The 26,049-nt window shown below is 40.1% G+C and overlaps 3 protein-coding genes across 6 annotated transcripts; 1 reads left to right on the top strand and 2 right to left on the bottom strand.

The window, feature by feature from the left end:
* The first annotated feature begins 4,713 nt into the window (after positions 1 to 4,713).
* On the top strand, positions 4,714 to 5,349 carry LOC117624303 (berberine bridge enzyme-like 15). Its single transcript, XM_034355461.1, has one exon. The coding sequence runs from the start codon at positions 4,714 to 4,716 to the stop codon at positions 5,347 to 5,349; it is 636 nt and encodes a 211-aa protein (XP_034211352.1).
* A 1,036-nt stretch (positions 5,350 to 6,385) lies between these two features.
* LOC117626208 lies at positions 6,386 to 9,918 on the bottom strand. 4 transcript variants are annotated; one of them, XR_004585514.1, is made up of 5 exons: positions 9,535 to 9,918; positions 8,180 to 8,363; positions 8,042 to 8,085; positions 7,103 to 7,190; positions 6,386 to 6,710 (listed from the first exon to the last, which is right to left on the bottom strand). XR_004585514.1 is itself a non-coding variant. In XM_034357864.1 (5 exons), exons 1-5 carry the CDS (start codon positions 9,829 to 9,831, stop codon positions 6,653 to 6,655), a joined length of 465 nt encoding a protein of 154 aa, XP_034213755.1. In that variant the 5' UTR covers positions 9,832 to 9,916; the 3' UTR covers positions 6,386 to 6,652. The 4 variants fall into 4 exon arrangements, 1 of the variants encoding a protein (XP_034213755.1); XR_004585515.1 differs by lacking the exon at positions 9,535 to 9,918 and adding an exon at positions 8,573 to 8,814; XM_034357864.1 differs by lacking the exon at positions 8,042 to 8,085 and having other exon boundaries at positions 8,180 to 8,284; positions 9,535 to 9,727; positions 9,811 to 9,916.
* An 11,395-nt stretch (positions 9,919 to 21,313) lies between these two features.
* Positions 21,314 to 22,507, bottom strand: LOC117624300. Its single transcript, XM_034355455.1, has 3 exons — positions 22,064 to 22,507; positions 21,814 to 21,972; positions 21,314 to 21,598 (listed from the first exon to the last, which is right to left on the bottom strand). The coding sequence occupies exons 1-3, from the start codon at positions 22,505 to 22,507 to the stop codon at positions 21,314 to 21,316; spliced, it is 888 nt and encodes a 295-aa protein (XP_034211346.1).
* Positions 22,508 to 26,049: the final 3,542 nt, after the last annotated feature.

Raw genomic sequence — 26,049 nt, 5'->3', positions numbered from 1 at the left:
TTGAGTGCTCACTGATATGAAAAATAAGTGATATCGCATCACTAGATCTGGATCTGCAAAGAAAATTTCGTTAGTAACACATTTATACACAAATACAAGGAATAGGTAGAACCGGTGAATTTCAAATTAACCATAGGAAAATTGCGAGATTCTCGGGGTACTTTTGAAAAAGTAGCTCCGTGAAATCCGCAAAGCAAGATCGGCTTTGACGAAAATAATACTTGAAAACGCCGAAAGTGCCGACAAACATTAATGGAGGCCGCGTGAAGTTTTGGAATCTGGAAAAGAAAAAGAGAATATGGGGATCCGAGAAGATATTGGGATCCTGGAAAATGTAGCCATATTTCCTCCTATAGATATTGCCTTTGCAAAACTTGATTGGAGCAACTGCGTTTCAACTCAACTTCCTTCATTTTCTGAAACTTTAGTTTTTCTAAGACTTTCTTCTAAACCTTCTTAAAATGGCTTCCTCTTCTTCCTGCCCAAATTATTTCAATTTAAATTATGCTCCCACAACAACCAATGACGCCAAAGTTTGGCGTCCATCCTTTGTATCCCAAAATCGTCATCTCACAATTAATGATTCTGTGATGATGAATGATGCTACTGCTGTCATAGTAGCTAGGAATTTCATTACTCCAATGGATGAAATACTGTTGACAGGGAGGTTTGAGGAAGAGGCTATTGATGACTCAATGGCTTCTAGCATTCAGAGTGCTGCTTCTGTTTCTAACATGGCTGATCGTTTGCGTGCCAGAGCAAACGAGGTTCAGAAGCTAACAACTGAAAATTCGTCTCTTCAAAGAATGCTTCATGAGTCTCAACAGGAGGTTGAGAAACTTAAAGGAGAGAATAATGCCTTGTTGAAACTGGTGAGTTCGTACTCCGTTGATACACTGAGAAGGCTAGACATGCTGCAGGTCTCCAATGAAAGAATTTTGGGAGACCACGAGAGGCTCATGGCTAAGCTTAAGAGGCGCCGTCCTCTTCCTTCAGAGGCTTCCAGAACATAATGTAATTTTATAGATTTTACAGGGCCTGCACCTTCATTGCAGGTGGAAAAAATCTATCTGTTGTATGCTCCTTTCCTGTTATAATAATTGCGCACATTCTTAAACTTGCACCTGTGGTTTTTACGTCTTTTCAAAATGACGGTTTGGAACCTTGTGCCTTATAGGTTCAAATAACCACATCGACTCTCCCAAATTTCATATTTCAATGCATGTGAGCCCGGAACTTCTGGCCCGGGTTAAACACAAACTCAGAATTTATTCGCCCTTTTCAAATGGACATGAAATATGAATTGAGTAAAAGCCACGATAATATCGCAATATAGTAGTGAAGAGCATTAACTACTATATACCCACAACTTCAAGTTCAGGATATCTCATATATTTGGATCCATGGGCTTCCGGCCCAGATATAATAAAATATGTGGGGAGCCTCAATTCATCATTTGAAGTTTATACTGATATTATCCATTTCGCGGTGTATTCTTAACAACCGGAATTCACAAAATATATTTCTTCCTTGAGGTGTCGATTATAACAAAATTGAACTTTATTAAATTCATCATCTTCTTATGCCAAAGAAATATGTGGCGTACCACAATCTGCAATAATACCTCAAGGGTTGTCCATTTAACTGTTGGAACTTTAGGTTCTCAACACTGTTAGATTTTGAACATATTTCAAGCAAAGCCAAAATCACATATTCTCATGGTATGGACATTTTTACAATTTTCTGTACATATTTCGGGACTTCAAGCCCTTACATAATTGTCCATATTTTGAGGAACTTCTGGCATCTTATTTAATTGCTCATCCATGAGTTTAAGGAACTGCAGGTTCCCTTTTGTATATAGTGACGGTTTACCCAAAATGGTTAATATTTATGCATACGTCACTATTCATGTATATAGTACTATTCATCAAGTCATGAATACGTATCTATTCATGTGTACAGTACATTTGCCAGTACAGTTATTATTCATGTGTACGGCACTTTTAACCAATACGGTACTGTTACATCATCAAGGAACTCTAGGTCCTTATTTACATGTTCAAGGATCAAGGATCTTTAAGTCCGATCTCTTGTTTACAAGTATAGTACCGGAGAGACTGCCAGCTCTCATATCATTATCATCATCAAGGATCTTCAGGTCCTGATGTAATTGTATGATGAGGATCAAGGAACTTCTGGTCCTGATCTGCATACTGTAAAAACTCATCATACCGCACAATTAATCCATAAAATAAATTGCTGGTAAATAAATTACTGGTATGGACGATAAACCCGCACCATACTTTAAATAAATGTAAATGTGCGGTAAAATAAATTCATAAATTAAATTGCTTGCTGTATGGACGTTAATCCGCACCATACCTTAAATAAAATTAAATGTGCGGTAAAGTAAATTCATAAAGTATGAGGGTAAATTCCACATCATACTTTAAGTAAAAGTAAATGTGCGATAAAGTAAACGTGCTTGTATGGGCACTAATTCTGCTCCATGCATTTAAATAAAAATAAAAGCATGGACGATAAACCCGCGCCACCCTTTTAAATAGATACTATTGTATGGGTAATAAACCTACACCATACAGTAAATAAATTGTATGGGTAATGAACCTACACCATACAATAAATAAAGTAACTGTGTGGATAAAACCGCCACTATATATATATATATATTCATAAAGTATATCAGTATTATAAATATATATATATATACATTTTATATTATATTATCACCTTTCAATATTAATATTATAATTATATATATATATATATATATAAGATAACCATATATAAAAGTAAACAATAATCGAATGATAAGGATGTGTTCTGTGTATATACATGCTCCCAATTGCATATGTTCATTTCTTTTTGCCATTATAATATATTAAACCAAAAACAGCTTTCCAACATATCTTATCATATTAAATTGGTTTTGTGCATGTTTTAATTCAAGCCTCTGCTTTTCCAATGTCACCAGTACACCAGAGAGCTTCTCGTGCTGATAACGTGTTATAAAATGAACTGGAATATGTGCGAATATTGAGCTGCACGTAAAGCAGATGAGACACAGCATTTAACGAGGTTCGACTAGGCTTACGTCCTCGGAGAGCAGCAGCATTAACTTTTCCACTATATAAAATAATAGGGCTACAACTTTAGTGTTTATAATATGTGTAGCTCACTGAATTTTCTCTCTTGGAGAATTTCTCTATGCTCTCTTTCCTCTCTACTCACTCACCCTCTTTCTTCCTTCTCTTCCTCTTCTCTGCCTGACTGTCATTCTTCTCTCGTCTGGAGGTGTCTATGCAAAGGCAGGATAATGCCTTATTTATAGGTAGATTGGTAGAGGTAGCCAACCCACGTGAATGTGCACTAAGGGAAAGTTGCAGACAAACTTTACCCAAAATCTCCAAATGAATAGTTAGTGGGCTCCACACAAAAACCTTTACACCACTTCTTCCTTTTTGAAAACATTTTTTGAAAGGTCTAAAAATACTGTATAACCTTTTTCTTTTTCAGTCTCTTGCGTATGCTCCTATCTTTTCAATTATTGAAAAATCATCGATGGTTATCCAATGGCTGCATTGTTCTTTCAACTCAAACTACCTATATAAGTGAGCTCAGAGCTCATACCATTCCACATGCACAGAGAAATAGAGATCTCACACGCAAAACTAGTTCCACTTCTACTTCTCATCCTTCTCAACTCAGTTTGGTGCACAACTTGCGAACTCAATTTCTGAAAGCTTTCTTCTAGGTTTTTCCTTCCACAACTTGAAACTCAATTTCTGATATTTTTCTTTTCCTATTTTGAGAGGCGATAATATACTAAACTCACACACACTACAAGGATAGTAGGAATCGAACCCAGGACTTTGTCTGGGGGAGCAATTGCTCCAAACAACAACATTAGTGGGTACTTTACTTCTAATATCTATATTTTAGTGAGTAGCAAGAAGGTTTAATAATCAGCATTCATTTGCTGCTTACTAGGTGTCCGAACAATAATGCAACTTCATTGTTTTCACAGACAAATAATAATGCAACAGTTTATTTATTTATTTTTACAACGACTTCTTTAATATGAATGACAAAAAACGACAATTAAGAGGGTTTATTTTATGATGATGTGGATAATATGATCCACATTGCGATTATTAAAATCATTTGTATCTCAAATTATAAAATAAGTTTTTGAGAAGACTCTAAATCGGTAGAGTTTTGTTACTTGTTTCTTCTATAATAACTGACAGAAGAAAGAGACACATACTGAACCTTTGCTTTGTCTTCAATATGCACACCTAATGCCTGCAATAATCTTTCAAGTGAGCTAAGAGCTCATGCATTTCATACAGAGGAAATGAAAATGGTGACCTTACACATGAAACTACTTCCTCTACTTTTCATCCTTTTTGTTAGAATTGTAAGGGAAACAAGAAAGTGATTTTATTAGATTGGAGGAGAACTCTGCCCATGGGAGAAGAACTCTTATGGGCTATCAGAGGAGGATGAGGCTCGAGCTTTGCAGTCATTCTGGCCATATAAGAAGGTGTAACAGATAAGCTCCATGAAGACCTTTTCTTACATTTGGTTGTGGAAGTTGCAAATGAAGCCGGTGCAACTGATGGCAAAACTATTAAAGTGTCGTTTGATTCGTTGTTTCTTGGACCGGTTTAGAAGCTTCTCCTTTTGATGCAAGATAAGTTCCCGGACTTGAGTTTAGACCACAGCAATTGCACTGAAATGAGTTGGATCCAGTCTGTGATGTACTTTGCTGGCTTCCCAATAAGCGAATATTTGGAAGTTTTGCTGAAAAGGACTCAGCCATCTAGGAGCTTCTTCAAAGCAAAATCGGACAATGTGACGCAACCCATTTCACAAGCTGGCTTGGAAGGTTTGTGGCAAAGACTACTTGAAGTAGAGACATCCCAGTTGACATTGACACCTTACGGTGGAAGAATGAGTGAGATATCTTATTCAGAAACTCCTTTCCCACATAGAAATGGAAGTATATTTGCAATCCAGTATTTGGTCACTTGGGATGATGACAAGGAAACTGAGAAACATATTAGCTGGATGAGAAGGGTGTATGCCTACATGGCATCACATGTTTCAAAGTCCCCAAGAGCTGCCTATTTGAACTATAGGGATCTAGACTTGGGGAGGAACCATGATGCTAATACAAGCTATGCACAAGCAAGCATTTGGGGTTTGAAGTATTTCAAGAGTAACTTTAGGAGACTTGTTCATGTAAAGACCTTAGTTGGTCCTGGTAACTTCTTTAGAAATGAACAAAGCATCCCTGTTTTACCATATGGGCAGAAATAGAGTGTAAATAATAAATAGTTGGGTTTGGCCCAATGTAGAAAATAATAATAAATAAGTCTGCAGCCTAAACCAATGCATTCAACACTTCTCCAAAAGCTTAGACCATATTCCATCACTGTAGGAGCATAAAAGAACATATCAGTGCTATTTTCTATGTGCAGATGCAGAATACAGTAGACTCTATAATGGAAATTGTTGGATTTTAGATGCTCTGATAGCACTGTTAGGTTGTGCCTGAAGGGGTTTATAATAGTAGTGCAATAATTGAAATAACATGATTTTATTAGATTGGAGAAGAATAGTACATGGCTTTGTGTACATAGGATTACAGGCTATTGGCCTTCTCGTGGTATAGCAATTGGGAATTGTAGGCTATTGGCCCTTCACTGATGTAGCTATTAACTACTTCATATCCTGCTTGATAAAACAAGGCTTTTGGCCTTTATATGGCTATTGGCTTCCATGTGGCCACCTTGATGACTTGGATTGGTGAGCTCTTAGCTCCACTTTGCTAGATTGCTTGCAAAGTTATAGGCATTGTTGCCGACTTGTCTAAGTTCCACTGACTTGGCTTATTCCTCTTAGCCACAAGTTCTGCCCCTACTCCTTGGATTATATTCTAGAATAAACTCAAAATCATTTCTAATAGGACTTGTCTAGGGCATGAGCTATTCTTCTGGGATATTTTTTACCCCAAGCCGACATAGCCTCTTCTTCCACCACGCTTTCTAAAATTGCAGATCCCTTTCAAATGCGTGCATTATTTTTTAACAAAAATAAAGCAATATTAGTTGTATTTCTCATTTCAACGCACAGAAAACAAAATGATGACAGCTTCACGGAAGCAAGTGCATAACTACTGCATCACTACTGGATCATATTTCTTGTTTTTGGGTACACGTTTATGGAAAGTCTTTAATTAGCATAGAACTTACTAACAATGGTGCCCGCACGATGTTGCGGGTTTTAAAACCGTGTGAAATGTGTACGAAGTTGAAAAATATGTAGGAATGATGGTACTATTTATATAGACATGGATATCTAAATAGTGGCATCATGCTTTGTTTAGCAAGTCTAAGTTACAAAAAAATAGGATAATAACATGTTTTTTTATGCTGTTTGTCATGATTAAAATACTGACTATATTTTAATAAATCAAGTGGCAGTCAAAACATCAAAATATCGACAATATTGAGTTGCTCATTGTTCAAAAGAGTTTGAATAGGTCTTTATATATATGCTATTGGGTCGTGGAAGAGGATTTTTCTGCCTTGATCTCTGTTAGAAGGGATTCTTTCTCTTGTTAGCTCAGCTGTAGAGGTGGCTTGTGTTCTTTCTTGTCCTCGGCGGAGGTTTTAACTCTGTTGGTACAAATTTGGAAAATGACATGTGTTAATGTAAGCAGAATAAAGGCAGAAATAACAGGTTATAGGTTATAGTTTTGTTCATTACATCTAAACAATCTGATACGGCCATCAAATTAGTATTAGGCCATCAAATTTTTTCCATCTCTTTCATTTGTAAACTCTAATGGGTTTGAACAAAATGTACTCATAACCTACCCCTTAATTGGTGGGAACAGTTTTTTCACTAACGCCCTTAACTATGTAAATAACTACATTTAAAAAGTAGGCAAACAGATAATAAACAAACAGGAATTCTCATGTTTCACCTCTAAGAACCAATAAATTGCAGAAATTGTAAATTGAAATCAAGTTATGTTCCTGTATTCAATGAAAGAGAGCAAACTTACATTTGAATCTGCAGTGAAGTTGAAAAACTAGAATAAGATTCCCAAGACCAAGAAAATAATTCCAACAATAATACCCAATGACTCAGGCCTGCAAACACAAATGGAACATTAACTATAAAAGATAAGTTGGGGGTACGAAACATCAGACTAATATAATAGACTATTTATATTTTGGAAAAGTAAAAAAGAGGATCTTCTCCGGTGCACACTTCATAATATTTGGATTTTGTATTTTCCAGAACAAACCTTCTGAAATAGAAATCCAAATTTCTCAGTAAAATTAATTTCTAGGGAATAAAAAGAAAAAACCAAAGTCAAAACTATGGATGATAATCACTGTGCCTTAATTGTCTAAAACATTGATGCTGCAAATCATCAAACTATCCATAAACAAGAGTCTAAACAATGAGCTCCAAAGACTCAGTAACATGGATGAAAGAGTTGAGCTGCAAATTTAGCATGCAGCAGAACCTATATAATTTTGGAATGGACCCCAACAGAAATCACAACCTCTTTTACATTTCCTTTTCTCATACCAACAAATGGAAACATGAAAATATGAGGATATGAAGCGAAGACTGGTTTGTTTTCAAATTCATTCAGAGGACAATGACATCTTAATTGTGAGCGAAGACAGTTCCTACAACTCTGTCCTTGTGTATCATAAAGTTCTAATTCATCAAAATTATCTATCAGCCTCAGCATGACGCGAGACAGCGGTCTGCTTATATACCAAAAAATAAATAGACACACAAACATATATATATATATATATATATATTACAACTAAAATTATTGCAGTTGTGGTTCATTAGGCACAAATAACTTGAGTTTAAATAATTAGCACCACAATAAATAAGTTGATAATCTGAAGCCACCAAAATACCCGGTTCACATGATGCCTTGAATCTTAAACCTAAAAATTGGTTAGAATATTACCCTGGAGAAGTTTTATGTGCTGGTTCCACCTTCAGTTTTTGAAGCTGACCGATAAAGAAAATATCGACCTCATTCAATGCAATGTGAGAACAAATACTCAACAAAAGTACTTGCAGCATAGAGTGCTTCAAAATTTACCTGACCTGCAAGTTGAATAATAAAGAAGTCTTCTGCACCAACCACCAACGAGAAAAGCATTTGGAAAAAGAGGAAATTGCCTTAAGAAGCTCCCGAATTTGTCAACTGCATGAATCATCACATTACTGGAGAATTTACAATTTCTTGATTCAGGGGCTGAAGATGCATTACCAGAAAAACCCACCTGAGTTATTAAAAAAATAAAATAAAACCTCGAAAGAAAAAGAAATAGATCTCACTGGACCTGAGAATTAATGACGAATTCTAAAGTTAATTTTAAACTCCAATGCTAAATATATTGGCTCCTCAATCAATGTCATGGCTAGAATGATATTTATCCACATCAAGTCAAAAGTTCCCCGTAAAAGTTAAAAAAAAGCATGAACTCCTGACCTACAGGGATTTTATTCAACCATTTGGGCTCCAAAGCAACATCCTCAAGAAGATACTAAAATACAATGTGCGGTAAAACAACACAAAAATGTAATGAATATTTCGTAAAGTTCTTCAACAAAAGCATATAAATGTCATCTTTATGAGGGCTCATACACGAAAGAGGGATTGAAATTTCCCTGTATTTGATTGAGTATCAATCCTGAAAATATGCAGAGAGTGCCATTAATAAGTTTGTTAAGCTAAATGGAGAATAAATTATACATTGTGTGCAAGCACAAATTAAACCTAGTAACTTTTTTTTCGGTTACAATTAAACCTAGTAACTTTGAAAAGAAAGAAAAAGAACAAATTTGATTATCCAAATATGCTATTTGTCATTATATATATGGATAGGAGCAGCCAGAAGACGAATGCTACTTGAAAAACAACAATATAATATTTGACATATAATCATATTCTCTGTTTCATCAGTCATTCAAATCTTCCCTTTCAGAAAGCCAATTTTAAACAGAGTAAATAAAGTCCAAAAAGTCAGTTTCCTTGAGAATATCTTTACCAGTCAAAATCCGTCTGATTTTGTGCGGTAGCCGTAGTGGGTTGGGCTTCAACGCATATTAGTGCCACCTGCATGGAATGGATCGAAATCTTAACTTATTCTAATCCTAACCAATTTTTATCAAACACCTTCTCCTTTACTTGAGCTAATTCCAAGAGCATACACCGAAATTATTTTTGAGTAAAAGCAAAAACAACCTGGCAAAGGGTTTTAAGGTAAATCTAAAGTAAATCTAGATACACACAGTCTCTTATTCATAAGTCACATGTATTAGATAAAACTAAATATTTGCAATCACTCGTAAATCATATGTATCGAGTAAATTTGAATAAACTTAACTATGAGCAAACCATGCGTATATGGTAAATAAAAATTCATGAAATGAAGTGGAAAACTCATGTACCTGACGGATAACAGTTGTGGATATGCACATTGTGGATGATGACATTGCTTATGAACTGCAATGTGATGCAGCCACCACCCACAATGTGGACATTGGCTCCACGGCCATCAAGGGTCTTGTAGCTGTTGAAGATGAGCTCTTGGGAGAGCTTGATGAGCATGTTGCCAGGGAACACAATCCAGAGAGGCTCAGTCTGTATCACAGCATAACTCAGAGTGCCTGGCCTTGGATTCACAGCATCATCATTAGAAGAGTCTCTGACAATATAATACTCACCACCTTTGCCTCCAAGAGCATATTGGCCAAACCCAATTGCACAATCTGCTAAGCTCTGCCTGTTGTTTGGCCAATTTGGGTTACATTCCTAACAGTCATCTATTGGGTTTCCTATTAGGGATGAAGAGTCCTCGTATTTTTGGGTTCCTTGCAGCATTTCTCTTCTTGAAGAAGCATAAACCTTCCTGAGAAATAAAGGGAAAAAAGAAGTAGAGATTGATAACTCAGATCTACAAAAGGCTGAGAAACAGAAGAAAACAGAGAAAAAAAAAAAAAACAGAGGAGGTAATTAAAGCTATGCATTTACCTATGAACAGCAGGACAATGCAGGTAATACAACAAATTTTACAGCTTGCTATACAATTGCAATACTATATCAAGAGAATGTGGTTCCACCCTTTTATAATCAAGGGCTGTATATGCTATAGGAAGCTAGTCTGTCTGAGCTGTATGTGAAAATGACATAACAGGATTCTCAGTAATTGACAGTAATCAAGAACCTTATGCATCTTCAAGGTCAAAGAGAGAGTCCAAAAAAGGAACGCAAGATAAGTACAAACAGGAAAAAAAAATTAAAAATCGGCCACATAGAAAATTTATAACCGCATGCAAACAGAAAATCTATAACATCTATTAGAGATTTGGACTTTTAGGGCAGCAAATTAAAACAGGTCGTATAGTTTAATCAAATAAGATCCAAGATATTAGTAACAACAGAAATGAAAAAGAAGAGCAACAAAAATCGAAAGGAAAGATGAAGCAAAATTTACTTACAGATCAGTGAGAGAAAGAGACCGAAACAGAGAGCAAGCTGGAGTTCGATATGAAAAAGAAGACCAACGCACGCTACTCCCATAAAAATCGAAGCCTCCAGATAATCTCCAATAGTAGACCGACCTCTTCCATCATTGCCCCGCAACCAGGCCAACCAACCTGGTTAGAAGCGAACCCAGCATATGATAGAACGAAGGCTCCAAGTCGTTACAATCGAAGGAGAGGGGGGACAAAACGGGGAAAACACAAAGCAATTAGCCAAGGGCGAAACCGTGATTTCACTGTGCTGATGAGAAAACTGAGTTTAGTTTCGTCATTTCACCGTGCTTAGCAGCAGTGTTTAGTTGCATTGGGTTTTAGTATATATAGAATTTTTTGGATCCTACCATTGAAAAGTTAACAATAGCTACAATGTTCTATCAACTCATGGTGCCTATACAAGTGAGCTCAGAGCTCATACAATTCCACATGCTCAAGGGCTATTAGAGGAGGGGGAGGTTCAAGCTTTGGAGTCATTCTGGCATGGAAACTTGAGTTGGTTCCTGTTTCTCCATCTGTAACAGTTCACAGATAATCGAAGACCATACAACAGGGTGCAACCAAACTTGTTTCTAGATGGCAAGCTATAGCAGATAGGATTCCTGAAGGGAATTTCTTGCGTTTGGTTATATAAGTTGCAAATGGAGCTGGTACAAATGGCGGGAAAACTATTCAAGTTATATTCAATTTCTTGTTCCTTGAGACTGTCAAGAAACTTCTCCCTTGGATGAAAGAAAATTTCCCAGAGTTAAGTGTGGAGCAGACCAAATTCGCTGAAATGAGTTAGATTGAGTCTGTTCTATCCATGGCTGATATCCAAAGAAACAAAACAGAAGTTCTACTTCAGCGGACTCAACAATCTAAGAGATTCTTCAAAGCAAAATCAGACTATGTGACAAAACCAATTTCAGAAGCTGGCTTGGAAGGTTTATCGCTGTTGGAAAAAATAATGCTCGTTTGTGTTCTACACAATTCTAGAAAAGTCAAGACTCTAAAAGATAGAGGTGACAATGCAAGAATATTCTAGAACAAGCTAAATGCTCAAGGTGGTAGAACAAAAGCAATTGAAGTTTGAAGAACATTCTAGTACAAGACACATGTATGGCTAAGAAATGAAGAAGCCCAAGTTGGTGGCTGTGCATGTCGGCGAAGGAGCCTATAAATAGGCATGCAACCACAATGAAATGTGGAGTGAACCAATCAACTCTCAATCTATGTGGGAACACAAAAGCTACCCAAACCAAGTCATATGGAGGAGTCAACAAAAGAACCCCCAAACCATTAGGGAGCCAAGAGCTATCCAAAGCTAGCTATATTATAGAGAGCCAATGAGCTCACCAATCAAAGTGCAAGGGCCAAATAGCCCAAACTAATCTAAGTGGAGGGCCAAATGGCCCAAACTATTCTAAATCAAGTGTAGTGGCCAATAAGCCAATAAGCTATGAAGAAGGCCAATTAGCTTACATCAAGCCATGTACTATTCTCCTCTAATCTAATACAATCACTTTGTTTCCCCTAAAATTCTAACAGGCACATTATGCTTCAACTGTACACATCCCTGTTGATACTGTCACCTTTTGGGGGAAGAATGAGTGAGATTTCCAATTCAGAAACTCTTTTCCCACCTAGAAAAGGGAACTTATGTGAAATCCAGTATTATTTCAGTTGGGATGATGACAAAGAAACTGGGAAATATATTAGCTGGACAAGAAAGGTGTGTGGCTACGTGGCAGCATATGCTTCCAAGTCCCCAAGAGCTGCCTATATGAACTACAGGGATCTGGACTTGGGGATGAACAAGGATGCTAACACAAGCTATGCACAAGCAAGCCTTTGGGGTTTGAGCTACTTCAAGAATAACTTTAGGAGACTTGCACAAGTGAAGACCTTAGTTGATCCTGGTAACTTCTTTAGGAATGAACAAAGCATCCCTGTGTTACCATTTGGGGAAAAATAGAATGTCAACAAGTGGATGGGTTTGTGTAATAGAATAAACAACAAATAGATAGGTTCGGCTTTGGTTGCTCATTTCATTGTACCAACCAATAATAGAATCGTTTGTTGCCTTTCTCTTGCTGTGAAGACTGAAATCCATTTGCAAATCTTTACTATGATTTTACTTGAAATAATTTAAAGATTTTAATTTCTGCTTTGTTTGTCAAACTATTTATTTATTTATTAGTAATGAAGTCTTCTTTGGTACAACCTCCCAAGATATTTCTGTTGATGCTCTTTTTGGGAGGCCAACTTAGAGAGAAGTGGATTGTCTTCAACGGGGGAGAAGGTGAGGACCTTCGGTAAGGGAAGAGCCTGCAGAAGACAGAGTAGGAGAAGCAGTCGTTAAGCTTCGGACACTGGTGTGGTGCCAGCCGAAGGCTCTCCGATGCTTAAGTCAGCTATGGATGGTAAAATTGGCAGAGTAATAGTAAAAGTGAGAGAGAAGTTACCCTTTTTACTTGGGTACTGTTCCCTATTTACAGGGAAGTGAAAGTGGGAGGTTTGCACAAAGTTTCGATGTGGGACTTTGTGCAAGCTGCTGTGGTGGTGACACATGTTTTGGAGAGTAGGTTCGGCAGTTGGGAGCTTTGGCAGTCGGGAGCTTCGGAAGAGTGTCTTCCTTCAGCAGGGGAGAAAGCGTGTCTGCCTTGGTGCTAGTCGCTTTGAGGCTGGATATGCTCGGTTGGGAACTTGTGAAATTTTTGTGTAATCATGACCGAGCATTCCAGGTTCAATGGGAGCCGTAGGGCATTCCCTAGTCCTCCAAGTTGGCAAGCTAGAAGTTGCGTTAACACTTGGAAGGTATGGTAAAAGCTATATGAGCGTCTGGGATTGTTGGTAGCTTGGTACCTAGTGTTTTGGCAAGGAGCATGTTGAGGGCTGGTCTCTATGGCTGCAAGGGGCTGGGGCCTTGAGGCTTTGGCAAGTGTCTTGGGGAGCATTTTACGACCCCTTATTCCTTATGCACAATGCCTGCTGTTCGACCGGGCTTCTTTTCCCTCTTTTTTTTTTGTGTGTGTTTTTTTGTGTTTTTGTTGACCTTGTGGGCTTCTATTTGACTTTCATGGTCCCTGCCGTTCGGCAAGGGACCAAGATGGCTTGGGCTATCCTGCTTTTTCGAGCCTTGAATTTTTTTTTTTGTGGTAAAAAGCTGGGCTGCTGCAAGACCTTTGGTTGGGGCCTAGCCCTATTTGGGCTTTCGTGAGGTGGATTTGGGTGGTAGGCAAGACCCTGGTGTTTTTTTTTTTTGTTTTTTTTTGAAGGGTGCTGTTTGGCATTTTATAGGAAGAGAATTTTTGAAACCTTCCTGAGGTCCTTGGCGGCGCAGCAAGAGAGTTGTTCGGGTTGTTCGTCTTCGTGAGCCAGTGAAGGGTGATTCAGCAAGGCTGGCCTTCAAAGCTTTTAGCACAATTCCTGCCGTTCAGCAAGGTTGGCTGGAAGGAAATTTGTGAGTAGACTGAGGCTTCAGCAACAAGTCTTGGGTTCGGCAAGGTCAGCTTGAGAGAGAACCTTGCTTGATCTTGTAGGATCGGAGGTGGCCTGGGCAGTTCTGAAGGGGAAAATGCCATCAAGCATTCAGCAAGGGTCTCTACGCATCGATTGCACACGGCCTGGTACGGCAGCACGAGACTTACCGTTCGACAAGTGTCACCTGGGGTAATTTTGTGCTCGAGTTTACATGGCGGGTTTGGGTCTCTGACAGGTTCGGCAAGTTGATCTCTTGGACGAAGGGAGTGAAAGCTTGGGCCCTTTGGATCTTCGGCAGAGGTGACTTGGAACCAGGACCTTGTGAGCCTGCTCTGAATTTCTTCATAGCCCTTGCCGTTCGGCAAGGGTGGCCTCAGGAGTTTCTTGAAGTCTTGTTGTGGCTTCAGCAAGGAGGTGCTCGAATTTAGAGAACGCAAGTGCGCTTGACACATGGTTTGTGCTGATTCGGCAAGAGACGATTGAGAACCTTGAATTTAAGGAGCTAGCCATTTGAGATTCAGTAGGTGGTTTGGTAGGAGGTTTCGTTCGTCCCCAGCTTCAGCAAGGGGCCGCGTGTTAAAGGTTTGGGTCGGAGTGTAAGTGGGATTGCTCGTCTCTAGGCTTTGGATCGAGCCTTGCCGAATGACAAGGCTGATTGAAAGCTATTTTTGTGAGATCGTCTGTTGTAGGAGTACGAGAGGTGCAGCAAAGGGCCAGGCATAAGCCTGCCGATTGGTAGTCTTTGGTGAATCACGAGCCCCCACGAAAAGCCTTGACAGGTGGACTTGGAACACACCAAGATTAAGCAATCTGTTTCATTTGGAATGCTAGTTTTTGTTTTTGTTGCGTAGACTTTTGGCAAGGATGATTTGTTTCCATTTGCTTTTCAAAAAAAGGTGTTTGGCAAGGCTTCTGTGAGCACATCTTGGTTTCATAACTGCTCTTACCGTTCAGCAAGGGTGTTTGATAAGAATATTCGAAGCCTCGTTGCGTCGCTTTATACCGTCGGTTTGGTTCTCCAGCTTCGGCAGTTCAGCAAATCTAACCTTGCGAGTGGTCTGGTGTTCTTGGGTCATTGGCAAGTGGCTTGCTTCGACAAAGGCTTTTTCTTGCGAGCTCCCTAAGTTTTCTCAGCATGTGTTTCGATAGGTAAGTAGTGTTGTGGGTCTTCAAAATTCTTTTATGGTTGGCAAGGCCAGTTTGTTTACTCAGTATGATGATTTTGTTGTTGTTGCGTTCTTTAAACCTTCGGCAGGTAAGGACTCGGAGTCAAACAAGAGGCTGGGCCTTGGGTAATTTGAGCACACGAGCTTGTAGCTGGATCATTGACATTCGATAGTTGGGCCTGAGTAAGGTGAGGAACTCACGGCGACTTCATTAGCCCTTCATGGTCTTTAGTAAGCTAAATATATTGAGAAGTGGTTGTTAATCTCTGACAGGGTCTAGAAGGAGAATGTCGGAAGCCGGGCTTCATGGAATTGAGCTTTTGTTGGCTCGGGGTGAAGACTTGGAAATGGGCTTGCATTGAGGTAAGTGTTTTTCATGCCTCTGTTTCTTCGACAAGGCCACTGTTCTGTAGAATTTGGGCTGGGCCCTTAGAGCTAGGGCACGGGTTGGGCTTAGCTATATCATGGACAAGGGTGAATTGTGACCCCCCTTTGGACTTCTTCACGGGTCTTGCCGTTCGGCAAGGCCCCCTTTAATTTCCCTTTCCGTTATTTATTTATTTTTATTTTGAATTTTGAATTTCAAATTGTGGAACAGGTACAAGGATTTTGAGAGGGAAGGTGAAAGGGTGCTAAGGTTTTCTTGTGAATCGAGGTGTTGGTACCCTTGAGGCTCTATAAATAGGAACTTGGGGTGGCGAAGGTGAACATACTTGAGTCTTGAGAAAAATTTCTAGAAAGTGAGAAGTATAGAAGGAGATTTCCGGCCAGATACCTCGTGGTGGTGCTGTGGCCAAGGTGATTTCTGGCGTCTTATTCGTGGTGGTGCAAACAAGGTTAGACCTCATTTCCCTTGACTTTTTGAATTGAAATGTCCTTTTTGGTATGAACATGCTGAAGACTAGGATGAACACCTTGATCAATGATATGAACTTGTTGAATGTATGTTTCGATCCTTCTTGCATGTGCATTAGTTCCTTTTCCTTGTTTCTACATATTGTAGATGTCTGAAAGTTCTGATAGAGAAAGTCATGACCCTCCTGCCTTTGGTGGGGAAGATACTGAGAGTGAGGGGCCCAGTGAATATGTTTGTTTTGAAGACGAAAGTTCCCAGACAGAGGGTGTGGTAGAAGGTATTATAGAAAGTAGGATGGTATTGCATGAGGGTGAGAGGGGTGAGCCATCAGTAGACTTTGGGTCAGAGGCATATAGGGAGATGTTGAGAAATTACACAGAGCTAGAGGCTATAGGTGATCGGGTTCTAGCCTTGCCTCATACAGCAAAGGTGGGCTCGAGCAATCAGATATCACCATCGGGGTCTGTGGGTGTAGCCGTGGCTTCAGCTTCAGAGGGAATGGACATACGGGTTGGTGTCCCTTTGGCGAAGCGGAATACGCTTACAGAAGTAAAGTTGGCCTAGCTTCGGACAGATTATAGTGTTCCACCCTATGTGGGCTAGAGGTTACCCACTGCAATTGATGTGGTTAGGTATCCTCCGAAGGGCGCGGTGCTGATTTTTACGGATATGTACCAGCATGACTTCAAACTACCATTTCATCCTTGGGTGTAGATGATGTTGGCCAAGCTGGGCTATGCGCCGGGGCAATATAATCCCAACTTTTGGATTCTTCTGCATGAGGTTTACATTGCTTGGAGGTTGGCTGGGTTGGGAGAGACAACATTTGAGCAGTTCATGTACTTGTACTCGATTTCAAAGCAATAAGGAAGCTTTGGCTGGGTACAAGCCAATTGTCGAAAGGCAAAAGAGTTGGTCACAAGCCTTCTACTCAGAAGTCTTGGAGGAACAGGTAGTGCCCGGCTTATTGTGACTGAGAGTGTCCACTAGGGAAGACCGTCACCAAACACATTCCTACCCACTTCCAGTCTATAGGTCCTTGGCCCATCCTTTAAGACTGATTGTTGTTTTGTTGTGTTTTACCTGCTTTCACTCTTAGTTCTCCATTTTTGCTTGTGCAAGTGTAAATGGCTGAGTAGTATTTAACTTTTGGTGCAGATTCGGTGAAGTGGGGGAAGATCTCCAAGGAGTAAGAAGACAAAGTTGAGAGGGTAAGGTCACTGTTGTTAGAAACTTAGTCACCTAGAAGAATCTATTTGAGTCCGGACTCTTGCAAGTGAGTAAGTACCTGGGTTATCTTTGTTGTATGTCTTCTGATTCCGTTTTGTGGTTGTACCTAACTTAGCCTTTGATGTGCAGTAGCAGGTGTTATAAAGGGAAGCACGGAGGTGGTGGTGGATATTGATGAGGCTGAGATGCATAAGCGAGTGAGGGAGTCTTTGGCCAAGAAGGCAGAGAAGGGGGTGCCCAACAGGCTACTGGGAAAAGCCCTAGAGATGACGAGGATGGGCTGGTTGCCGACATTTTGGGTAAGAGGAAGGCACTGGAGGAAGCTCGTTGAGACTTCCTCTTTTTGATTTGCTGGCACTGCCGAAGCTCCTCTTCGGTCTTGAGGATGTTTTTGCTGAATGGGTGGAGAAAATGGACGTCTCCAAGCTGCGTTGGCAGAAGAACGAGGTGAACCTGGCTATGCATCGGCAAGAGATTCCCTTCGTGAACATCTTCCTGGAAGGCATGAAGAGTGACCCCGAGACTCTAGCGAGGACTCAGGCTTCTTCCTTTGCAAATAGTGTCTAGAAGGCGATCCTTACTTCACCTTATGTAAGTTATCTCGGTTTGTGAATTTGTTCTTATCATTCTCGTTTGCTCAAACTGATGATGCTTTGTTTTGAAGTCCTTTGGCGAGATGTATGTCAACATGGCTAAGGCGGATAAGGAGATCCAGAGGTTGAAGAGGTGCGATGAGATGGCCAAAGGCAAGGTAGCGGAGGCACATGAGGACATTCGAGAGAGGAACGCCCTGCTGTAGCAGAAGGCAGCGTTGGCCAAAGAGGTGGAAGAACTGAAACGGTCGAAGCGGTCTAGTTATTTCGAAGTTCAGAGGAGTTGCGCAGCTATATCATGGATCGGTTAGTCGATGAACAGTTCGTTGGAAGGATAGGCTGGTGAGGTTCAATCCTTCGGTTGAGATCAATTTCGATAGGAGCGGCGACCCACCTTTACCTAGCCTCACTACCGATGCCACTGCCATTGCGCCAGAGTCAGAGCCGGCCACCGCGGATGCCCCTTCTACTGAGTCCTGAAGGCGTTGCCTTCCTTGTGTATTCTAGTTATTTTTTGGAACACTTGATGTTTATTTCTGATTTGTATGAACATTTTGCCTTGCCTGGGGCAAGGTTATTTTGATTTGCTATGATATTGGACTTGTTGTCATTTGATATCAGTTGTGCTAGCTAAAAGATAATCATGTGATTGATGAGAATTAGCCAGAGTTGGGCGTTTCATTAAATAGGTGCTGAAAGGCAAAAGGTACAAGAGTTGGTTGACGCAAGGCTCAAGACCAAAATCTAAGAAAACATAATGTCCTAGGGTCTAGGTGTGTTTACTTATAGTAGTATTTGAGGTGATCACCATTCCAAGGATGAGGCAAAGTCTTGCCTTGGGATCACGAAGTTGATAAGTGTTGAGATGGCAGACTTTGGTAATCTCATAAGGACCTTCACATGTAGAGCCCAAGGTACCTTCAGTAGGGTTCTTGGTGGCCAAGTAAACCTTGTGCTTGACCCGGTCCCCATTCTTGAAAGCACAGGGTTTGACTCGGGAGTCATACAACTTGGCAATACGCTGTTTGTAGGCAACGTTGCGTATGTTGGATTGGTCACGAAACTCGTCAATGAAGTTGAGGTTCAGGGCTAACTGCTTGTCATTAGCCTCGGCATCATAAGTGGAGGTTCGGTATGTAGGCTGGCCAATCTCCGCTAGTGCCACAGCTTCGGTACCAGAGAGAGAGAACGGTGTTTCTCCTGTGGATGTACAGAAGGTGGTGCGGTAGGACCAGAGAACCTCTAGGAGTAGCTCTTGCCAGCAACCTTTGGCTTTGTCAAGCTTGGTCTTTAAGGTCTTCTTGATGATTTTGTTCACAGTTACGACCTGGCCATTGGACTGAGGATGGGCTGGGGAGGCGAAGCAAACTCGTAAATTGAGGTTATAACAAAATTGCTTGAACTTTGCATTGTCAAATTGCCGGTCGTTGTCTGTGATGATGGTGTAGGGGATGCCGAAGCGACATATAATATTTTGCCAAATGAATTTTTCGATGCGAGATGCAGTCATTGTGGCTAAGGCTTCAGCTTCAGCTCACTTGGTGAAATAGTTCATAGCTACAACTGTATACTTGACCTGACCCTTGTCCTCATGCATAGGTCCAATGTGCTAGTGAGTGAGCGCCTGAGTGGTTGCCGCAGATGCCCTTATGAATCTCCAGAAGGACATAATTATCTTCCTCTGGAGTTAAAAAACGAAGGTAGGGGAGGCTGAAGCCATGCTAGTATAAAGTGCCATTGATGATCAAGTATCGAGTGGAGCGATAGCGAACACACCGTGCCTCAACAGAATCAACAGGTAGTGTCTGGTTTTGCAAGAACTAAAGGATGAGGTCCATCCACGTAGGGTTGTGATCAATGGTACAGATGAATAGTGCCTGTGTGCTGGGCTGATCTAAGAACTCGATGTGGATGTTGTGTCCTATAACCTGCTCCAAGACCGTGGCTAGCCTGGCTAAAGCATCAGCATGACTGTTCTCAAAGTGTGGCACCTGGCTTATGTTATAAGCGTCGAAAGTTGCAAGCAGGTGACGAGTATGCTGGAGGTAGGCTGTCACAGAGATGTTCTTGGCAGTGAAGTCCTGGTTGACTTGATGGACAACGAGTTATGAGTCACTGAATATCTGAATTTTCTTAGCGCCCATTTCCTTGGTTAGTCGAATGCCAGCTAAGAGTGCTTCGTATTCGGCCACATTGTTGGAGGCATGGAATTTGAAGTGGATGGCGTACTCAAGGACAACTTAATCTGGGGAGATGAGGACGAGGCTATCCCTACATCCCTAGGCATTGGAGGAGCCATCCACATATAAGGTCCAAAAGAGCAAGGTCAGGTCTAGGGTGCCGTTGCTAGCGATGTGGACCTGGCTCAAGGGAAGATTGGGTTCGGTTATGATTTGGGTAGAGGTCGAAGCTTGGGGTTCCGTAAATTTTGATATGTAGTCAGCAACGGCCTGGCCCTTTGTAGCTGGGCGGGGTTTGTAGTGGATGTCAAACTCACCAAGTTCAATGATCCACTTGACCAACCTGCTAGAAGTCTCCGGCTTTTGCAATACCTGCCTTAGTGGCAGATTTGTTAGCACATGGATGGTGTGTGCTTGGAAGTATGGTCTGAGGCGTCTAGCCGAAACTACCAAGGTGAAGGCTAGTTTCTCAATTTCTGAGTACCGAACCTTGACATATTGTAATGTTTTGCTTACATAATGCACCAGGTGGTCAACACCTTCATGTAGTCGGACGAGCACTGAGCTAACTGCTGTGGTCGAGACGGAGAGGTAAATTGTGAGGGTGTCTCCAGGCTTGGGGCTTGAGAACAAAGGGGCCCGGCTCATATACTCCTTGAGCTCGCTAAAAGCTTTGTCACATTCGGCAGTCCAGGTGATACTTCGCTTGTTGACCTTAAGTGCCTTGAAGAAGGGGGCGCAGCGATCGGTGGCCTTAGAGATAAACCAGATTAGGGCTGCAACACGTCCGGTAAGGCTCTGGATGTCCTTGGTCGTCTTGGGTATCTTCATGTCTAAGATGCCCTGGATTTTTTCTGGATTGGCTTTAATACCCCCCCGGCTAATCATGAAGCCAAGGAGTTTCCTTGAAGCCACGCCAAAGGCACACTTTGTGGGACTTAGTCGCATTTTATACTGCTTCAGGATGGTGAACATGGCAGCTAGGTTGGAGATGTGCTAGTCAGCAGTGCAACTTTTGACTAGCATGTCATCAACATAAACCTCCATGGTGTTGCCAATTAGTAGGGCGAAGAGGCTGTTCACAAAACGTTGATAAGTAGCCCCGGCGTTCTTGAGCCAGAAGGGCATCACCTTGTAGCAGTATAGACGACGATCAGTAATGAAGGAGATGCGGGCTTGGTCATTACGATGCAAGAAGATCTAGCTATACTCAGAGTAAGCATCCATGAAGCTGAGGAGGGTGTAGCCAGCTGTGGCATCCACAAGCTGGTCGATTCGAGGTGAAGGAAAGCTATCCTTTGGACAAGCCCGATTAAGGTTTGTGCAATCCACACACATACGCCAGCCTTTCTTTGGTTTACGAACCATCACCAAATTAGCCAGCCAGGTGGGATAGTCCACCTCATTGATGAATCCAATGCTGCTTAGCTTATCCACCTCCCTTTTCATGGCCTCGTACCTCTCTGGGTCATAGGCGTGACGCTTCTGCGGAACGGCTCAGGGGGCAGGATTAATGCTTAGCTGATATCAGGGGATATGCCGGCCATATAATTGTAAGAACAGGCGAAGACTTTAGAGTTAAGGCGAAGGAAGGCCATAGGTTAGAGCGAAGCTCTTGGGAGAGGGAGGTGTTGATCCAGAATGTCGTCATGGAGGCAGACAAGCTCAAGGTCTTCTATGGGCTCGGCATGCTATGTAACCGATTCCTCCCTAGGGTCTTCAGGTCGTTCAGAGCCTGCTCGGGGAAGGGCTGAAGCCTTGGTTACAGCAAGGGCCTTACTCCTATGTTGGCGTTTTGGTGGACTTGACTGCTGAAGCATAGCAGCTTTAGGAGCCAAGTTGGTCGCCACGCACCGTGCCTGTGCCATAGGGGATAGGGAATTTCAGCAGTAGCATATGCGTGGAAATGAAAATCTTCATTTGGGCCAAGGCTGGACGCCTAAGGATGACGTTGTAGGTTGTGGGATAGTCAACAATGAGGAAGAGAGTGGTGACCGTCGCCCGCTGTTGTGCTGAACCAATAGAGATAGGGAGATGGATGCTTCCAATGAGCTGGACAACATCACTAGAGAAGCTCACAAAAGGTGTGATGCTTCGGTCGAACAAATGAGCAGGGACCTGGAGCTCGTTGAAAGCATCAGCAAACATCATACTGACTGAGCTGCCAGTGTCCACCAAGATACGCCCAACGTCGAAGTTAGAAATATCTGCATGGATAATGAGTGGGTCATAATAGGGGAGAATAACACTACGTTCCTCTTCCTCGCAAAAGGTAATGGGGGCCCAGCCAGATTTTTGCGTCTTCGGCAAGCGTCCCTGCTCGATGCTGAAGACCTGGTGATCATAGATGGAGTGGACATAATGTTTGATGGTGTTGTTGGAGGTCCCAGACATGGTAGGACCACTAGTCCTTGAGGAGAACGACCTTGCATGAGCATCTATACTACAATATGCTTGTATTCTTGCAAGTAACTACCTAAAATTTAAAGTAGATAAAGATGATTATGAAATTGGTTGATACTAAAAATAAATTTAACAAAAACAAATATGATCGAAGGAAAGAGTTTTAAAATATCAATTTATAAAAGCACTAGAGTTTTACCATCACCTAGCAATCCCATGAATTTTTATCAATTACTTATGATTCCCACATGCCACTTTGAAGGTTAGGTTTTCCTAATTTATATTCTACTTGGAACCCCCAACATAGAACGTATATCCGACATGCAACCCGTCCGGACGTTCGTATCAAATCTGAACATGAAAGACTCATTAAGTTTTGTGAAAACCCTTTGAAAAACCATGCAACCCTTAAGATGTGGTGTTCATCTTAAGTGAAATTACAATTATTAATCACAAGAAGCTAGCATCAATTTCAGGGAACCTTCCGACCAAAATTGCATCCAATTACTTTTCTAAAGATCCTAATGGTGATCAGGCATTAAGACAATTAGATAGTTTAAAACAATGATTAACAATTCAAAGTATGCATGCACTCAATCATAAGAATTAAATAAAAATCACATATTCATGCTAAGGTTCAAGGCTTCACCATAGCAAATGAAATTTAGTTATGCATATTCATAATTGAAATTCAAGAAAATATCATTCGAATGCATAAGAATGAAAACATTTGAAAGTCGTGAAAACTCAAAACCCTAGCAAATGCTCCAAAAGCCAAAAAGAAGTTCCAAAATTTTCTGTGAACCTAGCTGTCCAATCCCCACAAGGAAACTAAGTTTAAATAAAATAATACTAGGAAATAAAGTCCAAATTGGACTAGGAGAATCTGTCCATACTCTGCCTAGCCACGGTTTGGCCTCAAATCTCCTCCAAATTTGGCCCAAGATAGCTTGTTTTAAAGATAAAAATATTCTGAACACTTCTCTAGAAGGCCATGAACCCATCCGAGGTCATCTTGGGCTCCAAAAATGCAATAAATGCCCAAAACGTCACTATTCCAGCATTCCGCACTGCTCCTTTATTTTATTGCCAAAAAATAACCGCTTGGTAGAAAATCTGAAATTTTGACACGGTCAAGCTAAGTGACTCACGAACGTCCTACAATTGAAATTACTCCAAAATTCGTCCATTTGATTATGTTTTGCTCCAGAGGAAGTCGAAAGTCTTATGTTAAAAATACAATTCAAATTATCAAAATTCTTCCAAAATATTAACTAAAATATACTAAGAATGAGGTTAAATATATAACCTAAAATATACCCATCAACCACCACTGATGGTGGAGATCACATTGATCTGATGTTGATGAGAGTTAGATGGGGGTGGGAGGTTGTGCACATTTTTATCCAACTTCCCTTCACGGATGAGTACTTCAATAATATCGCACAAATCAACACAAAATTCGGATGAGTCTTTCTTTATGCGTCAGCCTTTGAGAGTTTTAGGATTGAGATGACTATATGCATTTCATATGGTCATAATTAAACATTATATTGGTGCTTACTAGCTGTCCAAACAATAAAGAAACTTCATTTTTTCAATAAACAAATAATAATGCAACTTTTTCCAAATTTTTTATGATAACTTCTTTAATATGAATTGAAATGAGTGACAAAAAACGACAATTGAGATTATTAAATCATTTGTATGTCCAATTTTAAAATAAGTTTCTGACAAGACTCTAAATCGGTGGTGGATTTGGTACCTTGTTCTTTTTAATCACGTGGCCAGCATCAAACTGATGAGGACATTGATGTACAGTTATGGAAGTCTCTTGTTGGTTTCTTTGCTATAACAAAATGTAAATTGCTCTCCCTTTTTTGGGTTCCGTGTTCATGTTCTTAACGTCCTGCAAATTTTATTTTATTTTATTTCATTTTTGTAGATTCGAGATATTCGCAGACAATTTATAAAAACAAGAGGTGTTTATATTGTCTGTAGATAATTCGTTTGCTTTGGAAATTGAACCCACCCAAACTCGTTGAAAGAAAAGAAAAAGCTTAGGAAAAAGTATGGTTCCTCTATATATATTTATATAAAAAAAGGATTAGTTTGCAACTTAAAATATTTCTTTTTCCTACTTCACTTCTACTCATTAGTAATTCGCTTTCTTCGTTCATGTTCTTAACTTCCTTTTCTGTCTTCTTTGTGCTTTCTCAACTGTGATTTATGATAATATAAAGAGCTATTGTAAATTAAGTGCTGTAGGTAAATTAAGTGCTTTGATTTCAGACTGAATGGTCATCATTTACGGAAGTGATTATAGTGGCCACTTCAATCAAACTGATGAGGACATTAATGTACAGTTATGGACGTCTCTGATTGCTCAGGAGCTCTTCCTACTTCACTTTCTATTCATTAATAATGAGCTTTCCTTGTTCATGTTCTTAACTTCCTTTTCTGTCTTCTTTGTGCTTTCAAAACTTAATACACCTTCCATATAACACATTAAATTATAAATATGGGTATTTTTGGAATTTGAAAAATATAATAAATCAGATTTTAAGTTATATTAAGTAACTGCTTAGTTGGATCCTAGTCATTGAGTATTATTTAAAAACATTGGGTATTTTAAATAGAAAAATAAAAGGAAGGGCTGTAGATAATTTTAAATGAATTTTATGGGGTGTAACCTCAATTTACTATTATTTTTACTATGGTTTAGTTTTGGCCGCCAATCATTTCATATTTTAATTCCTTCTCTTAAACAGTTGGCAAATTGATTAGTACTTAAAGTAAAAATTATTTATGTCTTGTGGTGTTGGTTGTGAGTAACATGGCGGCCAAAGTTCGTAGGCTAGAACACAGATTTGCAATTTGAAGCTATTGTAGATGGATATGGATTTCTCTTTTCACACATCCATTAACCGACCACTTTTTGCACTACATGTTCATCGACCACTAGCCCAATGAATTTTACTTTAAAATTCAAATTCTATTGTGGGTATTTGAAGAGTTGGGCAGCGGTTATTGATGTTTTTTTATTTTTGCCAAAATTAGAAAGGCGGAGGGGATTTTCTCTCTCACACACACTACCAAGGTACCATAGGGTCCGAACCACTCAAAGATTTGATAACATTAGAAATGCAAATATGTTTATTACAAGAGTTGATGAGTTTGTCAAATTAACTATCGCTAATATGTATAGTTAATGCCAAATTAACAATTAAAACATGATCTTATTTGTGCATTGGAAAAACGTGGACTTATTTGTCTTAATAGTTGTCTGGTTTAATCGGTCTGAAACTTAGAATAACTCACCATATGGAAAGCGAGCCTAGTGGTCTATTATATTTTATGTAATAGGTCATAGCGCAGCAAAGTTGGTATTAATAAAATGGATTAAGGGGTGAAAAACCATAGAAAAAGTCCATACAAATCTGAACTACAAAATTTGATGTGTTTGTTTCAACTTTGAAGTATAAAATTGTTGTGTTTCATTTCACAAAATACTAAAGAAAATCACTAGTATT

The sequence above is a fragment of the Prunus dulcis genome, chromosome 4, assembly GCF_902201215.1.
Source record: "Prunus dulcis chromosome 4, ALMONDv2, whole genome shotgun sequence".
NCBI lineage: Eukaryota > Viridiplantae > Streptophyta > Magnoliopsida > Rosales > Rosaceae > Prunus > Prunus dulcis.
The sequence above is the reverse complement of the archived record's forward strand: the minus strand, read 5'-3'. Positions and strand labels throughout refer to the sequence as shown.

Excerpts from the sequence above, each read along its gene's own strand:
- LOC117626208 (XM_034357864.1), bottom strand. The coding sequence starts at position 9,831 with ATGCTCTTGGAGGCAAAGGTG. Across the intron at positions 7,191-8,179 it reads TTATTCAACTTGCAGGTCAG|GCCTGAGTCATTGGGTATTA; the intron begins GTAAATTTTGAA and ends TTGTGTTTGCAG. Across the intron at positions 6,711-7,102 it reads ACTTCACTGCAGATTCAAAT|AGTTAAAACCTCCGCCGAGG; the intron begins GTAAGTTTGCTC and ends TTGTACCAACAG.
- LOC117624300 (XM_034355455.1), bottom strand. The coding sequence starts at position 22,507 with ATGTCTGGGACCTCCAACAACACCATCAAACATTATGTCCACTCCATC. Across the intron at positions 21,973-22,063 it reads ACTATCCCACAACCTACAAC|GCACGGTGCGTGGCGACCAA; the intron begins GTCATCCTTAGG and ends CCTATGGCACAG. Across the intron at positions 21,599-21,813 it reads AAGACCCTAGGGAGGAATCG|AAGCGTCACGCCTATGACCC; the intron begins GTTACATAGCAT and ends GCCGTTCCGCAG.
- LOC117624303 (XM_034355461.1), top strand. The coding sequence starts at position 4,714 with ATGCAAGATAAGTTCCCGGACTTGAGTTTAGACCACAGCAATTGCACT.